The following is a 6,844-nucleotide window of genomic DNA, read 5'->3' as shown; positions in this document are numbered from 1 at the left end:
GAAAAATATAACATCTCTTTTCGGCATGACACATTTTGATCAAAATCTCATTGGCCTTTCCTACTGGAACGATCAACTGTAAAGACAAAAAAAAAAGTGCAGTAAAAAAAAACCTGACACCTACTACTGATAAAATTCTCTGTTTAAACTCCTATTTACTGTTTTAAAGATTAAACACTAATTTAAAAAAAAACACAATGTTTCACTTGCTGATTAAGTGTAAGGCATTTTCATTGCCTTTTATAGATTTACAACTACCTAATAAGGAAAGAAGGTATAAGTATTTCAGCATAGAGGTTGAAGGTTTTTATTCTAAAATGTAATTCTTCACTAATTTATTCTAAGATGAATTTAATAGTCAACCAGGAAATTGGTTTTTATAAAAGTTATTTTATGGGCAGAAAATGCAGGAAAAAAGTAATAATAAACGCCAAACTGTCTCTTTACTTTATGAAGCCAAATATTTCCTCATAGACTTGGTTTTCAAAGCTTGGAATTTATCCCTTCAGGGCCACTATTATTTTTCAAAACTCCATATAAATATTACATCTAAAAATTAATTGGTGATTTAAATTCTCATCTTTCTCTTCAAATTTCTTCTCTTCCCCTGGACTGTTGACTTTCAAAAATTCACAGAATGAGCATGTTTCTTGCAAAGTGGCTTGTCCTTCTTGGAGAAAAAGGTCTGACCTTCCAGACTTTCACAACATACCTGAAAAAGAAGCACTATTTGAGCGAATACCATTATTTTATCACATATGACTAAGAAGGGGAAAATGATTTTTTTACCCAACGGATAATATGACAAAGCATTTTAGTTGGTTGTGTTAGACGCCCTAACATTTCATGACTACTATTATGTTTCATGTAATCTTTCAAAAGCAATGAAGAATGACTTTTTCCTGGAATGCATTCTAATTTATTTAAACTCACTGATCATTATTTTTCTTTATTGGGAACAAATACTTGGCCCTAGTGAAAAAATTAACACATAAAGAAGTCACATTAAATATAATTTCTCTTAAATTCTAATCAATGTTTTAACTCTGCCTCCTGTTGTAGAGAACCAAAGCATTCAGGAAAACAAATGAAAAAACCCAACACAGTTGCTTTGCCACACATTCCCAAGTCCCTAGATATACAGTCACAGAATACCTGAGAGTTCTTTTAAATTCATTTCTTTGTTTCTTATAATGAAAATCCTAGTCAATATCTGGCTGCAGTCAGTTAACTATTCACATTTATGTCTCCTTATCTTTCCTACTGTCTTTGTTAATTTTAATGCTCCTGAGCAGATCTACCAGGGAACAGGAGGAGGCAAATCCACTAAAAGTTGTTGCTTTTTATAGATTTTATGAAGTCTAAGAGATGGATGAGGTAATAAGACAGGGTTCAATGGTAATGTCTGAGGAAATTATTTGACTTTAGTTAACAAGCCTTTTCCCCCTTCTTCTAGTGGTTACTGAAAACTATTAGAAATATTAAGTCTAATTTAAAAACATCAAACATCTGAACAGAATATCTTCATTAGATATTTACTTCTAAATGTAAAAAATATATATCTTAGGTTTTAATGTTAATTTCTGAATCAATACTCATCATTAAAAATAAAACCAAAAATATTAAAATATCAAATGAAAGGTAAATGTACTACTATAAGTTTATTATAGTCTCAAAAAGAAAAGAATATTCATAGACTACTGCTAAGGAAGGAAATGGATGAACATATAGTTTACTTCCAGTGTTAAGTCAATAATGGATTTTTAGAAGAGTTTACTTCTATTCTAAGAAGTACTTATGTTTTCATAAGTTACTAAAAACAATCCAATAAAACATAGTTTAAAAAAAGTAAGAGACTCTTACTGTTTTAAGAAATATATAGCTTCTCTTTATAAACAAAAAGTATTAAAAGCAGGATTTTCTCTAAATGGGTAAGAATCATATTTTGTGCCAATTTCAAAAATTTTAATAAACAGCTTTCAAAAATCACTGTAAAAATATTTCTAGGTTTGAAGTACTGAAAGATACAAAACCTGTTATTTCCATTTAATGCTTAGGCTAGAACTGGTCATACTGTGGTCCTTTAATTTGGAAACAAGAGTTTACTTACTGAGCATACAAAACAAGTGTCATGCCAGGTGTAGCCCAGAGCTTCCAGGAACATGTCACCAGCTTCTATGGGAAATTCACATCCATGGCATATAGTACCAAAGAGGGCATAATAATCTGTATTGGTGCAGAGGTGGGGGCAGACAGAATTTAAACATGACAAAGCTTTAGAATGATAATTCTTAGAAAACAGCAACAAAATGGGAATTAAATAAGATGAGGAAGATAAAGTTACTAGTAACTGGAAAACTTTCAGATGGCATAATATTTGGCTTGAGATACATGCGTAGTATATTTCAGGTTACCCTTGGTAAATGTTATATACACAGCTTAACATCCTTTATTCTATTTTTCCACATAATACTCCTCAGTTCTGTCCAACTTCTTAAATGCCCAATTATGTATGAAGAACACTGTTCTCTGATAAGGTATCAATAGACATGACTGTTTCAATAAAATACAAGAGAACTTCCAATAACGAGCAACAAGACTAATAGACATAAATCAAGAAGAAATGCCTGATATTAGCAAATTTCATAGCACATCTGACTTGGTAAGGCAGGAAAAAAAAAGGTCACAGGAAACCTCTGTGAATAAAGGCTGTGACTGAGTTTCTGGCTGGACTGTATCACAACAATATTAGCCACTATTTCTTTTGCTGTGTTTTCCTTTCTATTTTATGACTTCATGCTGAAAATCATCGTCCAGAGAACACCTCTTAGTTGACACAGATTAGAGCTGTAAAATATTAACATCTTCCTTCTGAAGAAAGCAGTTTTGACAAGATGTTTATTATCACTAATTTAGAACTTATTGGCAATTTTATTTTCTTTTATGCTGCTACTCTTACTATGTGTGATCACTCATGGTTCACTCTTTCACGTTTGACATTTCCGATTCCACCTGCGCTGGAGGAGAAAGCAGGCTGTCATCTGCAACTTGAGTCACCTTCCCCAGCAATCCTCAATCTGCCTCAGCGCCATCTGCTCAACACATACCCACAGAGCCCCACTGTGTGCCAGAAGCTGTGCCAGGCACCGGCTGGGGGCACAGTGGAGAAGACAGACATGGTCGTTCTCCTCATCGGGCTTATGTTCTCATTGGGAGCAGGATGTCATCATGTATTACATTTTAAAAATAAATGATAATAAACAGCTTCAGACTGTGATAAAGGCCACAAAGGAAAGAAAAGAGTGATGTGATGAAGAATAACTGGGGGAGGTGTGAGCCACCACACTAGAGGCGGGGCCAGGAAAGGCTTCCCTGAGGAGAAAGCAGTTGGGCTGAGACTCGAAAAAAAAAACGGGGAGAAATCACCTCAGAAAAGCTGGGGAAGAACACTCCAGTCAGAAGAAATAGCAAGTACAAAAGCCCTGAGGCTGCAAGGATTTTAGCAGGCTCAGAAACAACAAAGGGGTCGGTATGGCTAGAATGCAGACTTCCAGTGACAGAAAACCAGGGGGAGGAGATGAGGCTGGCAAAACCGGCCCCAGGGAGGAGTACGGTTTTTACTCTAGGGGAAGCCATAAGGGTATCGAGCGGAAGCTGATTCACATTCAAACAAGTACTGCCATAGCTATCGGAGGGCTGGGGGAAAGAAGAGAAACCGCTTTAGCTGGCAATTACAATGCCCAGGCAAAGGGTGAGCGTGAACTGGGTTTAATGGGGACAGGTGAGGTGAGAGAAGTGAATGCATTCCGTATCCGCTGCGGGTAGAACTGTTAGAATTTACTGCTTAGATTGGGCAAAGAAGGGTCAAGTCACGTTGACCAGCCTCAAATTAGAAGCTGACTGCTTCTTTAACTCGACTACTGTGGAACAGTCCCTTCGTCCAGAACCACCCTTTGAACTGCAAGACAGCACAACGATAAAACCCCACAGTGGCAATACAGTGGTACTGAATGGGGGCATAATAAAGAAAAAATATTTTATTTTTTGAAAACATGTATGTGTAGCAGTGACATCTAAGTAATATTAACAAATAAGTTTTATGAAAGTTCACCTACAGCCTTTGGGAAGGAAAAGTAAGTGTTCAGAGTTTAGGTAACAGGACAAGTGTAGTAGATTGGTACTTAGAGCCTGGTTTTTAAAAAACAGTCTTACCAAGGGAGCAATCCAAACCACGATTACCCTCCCAGTCAGTAAAAATAACAAAGGATTTCCAATTCGTTACCAAGGCAGTTGCCTTCAAGAGCATATCAATATCATATTTAAAAGCTGAACATTTTTCATGTTTTTAACCACTGAAAATTCACTAGTGGAGTGTAAGAGGTGGCTTTAAGTTACATGATTTGGTAGGATTTATATCCATAAGTTATTTGGGATTCAAGAATAATAGTTTTCTAAGTAATTGCTTATATGGTCATTTCTCTTAATGAAGTTGGGAATATGTTTTGACAAAGTCACATAATTTTTTTTGCTATACATTTAAAGTAACGGGTTTAATGTTTTATCTTATTCAAAACTTAAGAAACTAGTGGCTTCAGGATCTTACCAGTCTCACAGTAGGGCTCACCATCCTCCAAGTGAAAAACATTATTACGAATAGGTTTTCCACAGGCCACACACACAAAACAGGAAACATGCCAAGTTTGTTTCAAAGCATTGATGACCTCCTGTTATAGAAAGTAATTGGATGTAAAGAAAGATGATGATTATTCAACTAGCTGTACCAATACAGTCCTTTTAAACTGACCCAAAGTAGATACACATGCTTTGTCTTTGCCTAAGCTTTTCATCTAATGAACCAGAGATATTTAAGGATAGACTCACAAATCATCTAAACTGATGCATTATATAAAATATGCATTTTCACAAATACACATCTATAAACTTGTTTAAAGAATGATTAGTGTTATTTAAACATTATAAATGTAGTGAATAAAAGTAAGCATTTCATCAGTGTTTGCTACACTACATTCTGCTTTCCCTGTAAGGGTGTCAGGAAACATTAACTTGTAAAGGTTTCACAGTATTATCTTGAAAATGTCATGGAGGAATGGCAAAACATTTAAAAACTAAAACAAACCTATTCTCTGTTGCACGATGGAAGCAACAACTTAATGAGTGTAATCCAATCATGTTTAACACATGTTTAGGATTTTGGAAATCAGCTATGACTGTAGTAAGCACACATTCAAATGAGTGTCTAAAATTTGAACCATAAAGCATGGATTCTGGTCAACAATAGCCCTGTGGTTACATATACCAAGTATCAAAGACTTGGGTCAGATTTTTCATTAGTAAAAGAAGTTTAGGGGAGTTGGTTCTGCAAGGAATCGTTTCTTTGAATTGAGAGAAAGAGATGGAGCCATTAAAAATCACTTTTGAAGAACAGTTAACAATATAGGAATTTACTCTTTCCACACTATTTATCACAAAAAAGAGGATGCTGTACATAAAGTATGGCTACTATTTTGTAAATGAATTACTTATAAGGAGCAAACTGGAAGAAAACACATCCTAAGTTAACAGGAACTATTTTGGACTGGTAAATATATAGGTCATTTTAATTTTATTCTTTACTCTTTCTGTATTTTCTAATTGTTGTAGAGTGAAATATTTTCTTTTCTAATAAAAAACACTGTCAGAATAAAAGAAAACCATATAGATAAGTTATTGGCCATAGAAAATGCTATATTTCGCTGCTGAAGGACAATGGGAAGAAATGGCAGTTATTTAGATCCAAAGACATTGCCATGAACATGTACAACAAGTAGACATTCAACCAAATCATTTCCTAAGGCTTCTGGTATCTACTCAATCTTCTACCCTTGAGACAGATTACTGGTCCCTTCTTCAACAGGTCATCAAACAACTAAAACACAATCCAGAAAATCTATCCCTTTAGTAAAGTTCTGGCCCATGTCTGAAGCAATGAGTTTAAGATTTCCACTTCCTAGAACCTCATTTGGTACTAAGACTCTTATTGACTTTGTTTTATTAATCATTCCAGAATCCACAGACTACATTTATATACTAAAACAATATTAATGTATTCTACTTATTTATTGTTTGTCATTTGAAAAGGTACAGCCTGAATCATTCTTTTCCTCTCCACATATTTTACAAATTAATAACACAGAAATAGCATGTAGTGTATTTATAATTTTAAAGTGTCTTCAACGTTTTAGACCCATTTAAAGATGTATTCTAAAATTAAGGCTACTCAATAATTCATACTAACTTTTCTCTCAATTGGTATGAATTAAAGTTTATTACATTTTCATTTACTGAGAATATTAGAATTCAGCAGTATACTTTCCAAATTTTGCATGAGTTGTATGAGTTTCATATGAGTCCAGGCACCTTGGCTGCTTCTAAAGTACAATTTCAGCTCCTGGTTACCCATAGGAAATACCTTACCCTTACTTCACAACTGCAAATTGGGTATTCCAGAGTAGGAAATTCATTCATTCATCATTATTTATTATGTATCTGAATCCTAAATTACTCCCTTTTTGTAAAAAAAAAAAAAGGGGGGGGTGGTTTGATTATTTTTCTATCACATGTATACTCTCATAAAACTGAGGTTCTATTTTTAAACACTATATGCATTCAAGAAAAATATATCATTTATAAGCCTCATGTTTTATATATTTCATGAGATCTGTGCCCTGTGCTTGAACCCTGACAAATGGGGAAATGTTGCTCTTATAAAAGCAATGGAATTTAATTTAAAACAGTGAAGGTGTCAGTTTTGAGAACTCAGATGTGTGTGGTCCTGTGCGACCTC

General features: G+C 34.6%; 1 protein-coding gene across 8 annotated transcripts in view; it reads right to left on the bottom strand.

Annotated features, from left to right (window-relative positions):
- Positions 1-374: 374 nt before the first annotated feature.
- The window catches only part of PDLIM5 (PDZ and LIM domain 5), a 191,896-nt gene continuing 185,426 nt past the window's right edge, over positions 375-6,844 (bottom strand). For all 8 annotated transcript variants that reach the window (XM_057725806.1, XM_057725807.1, XM_057725808.1 and 5 more), the window contains 3 exons: positions 4,604-4,724; positions 2,111-2,226; positions 375-712 (listed from right to left, as the gene is read on the bottom strand). In XM_057725806.1, the coding sequence (XP_057581789.1) occupies positions 623-712; positions 2,111-2,226; positions 4,604-4,724 (327 nt within the window). In that variant the 3' untranslated portion in view covers positions 375-622. The remainder of the gene's footprint in view (positions 713-2,110; positions 2,227-4,603; positions 4,725-6,844) is intronic.

This window comes from Hippopotamus amphibius, chromosome 3, assembly GCF_030028045.1.
Source record: "Hippopotamus amphibius kiboko isolate mHipAmp2 chromosome 3, mHipAmp2.hap2, whole genome shotgun sequence".
Classification (NCBI taxonomy): domain Eukaryota; kingdom Metazoa; phylum Chordata; class Mammalia; order Artiodactyla; family Hippopotamidae; genus Hippopotamus; species Hippopotamus amphibius.
Note: the sequence above shows the minus strand (reverse complement) of the source record. Positions and strands in the feature narration are given on the sequence as shown.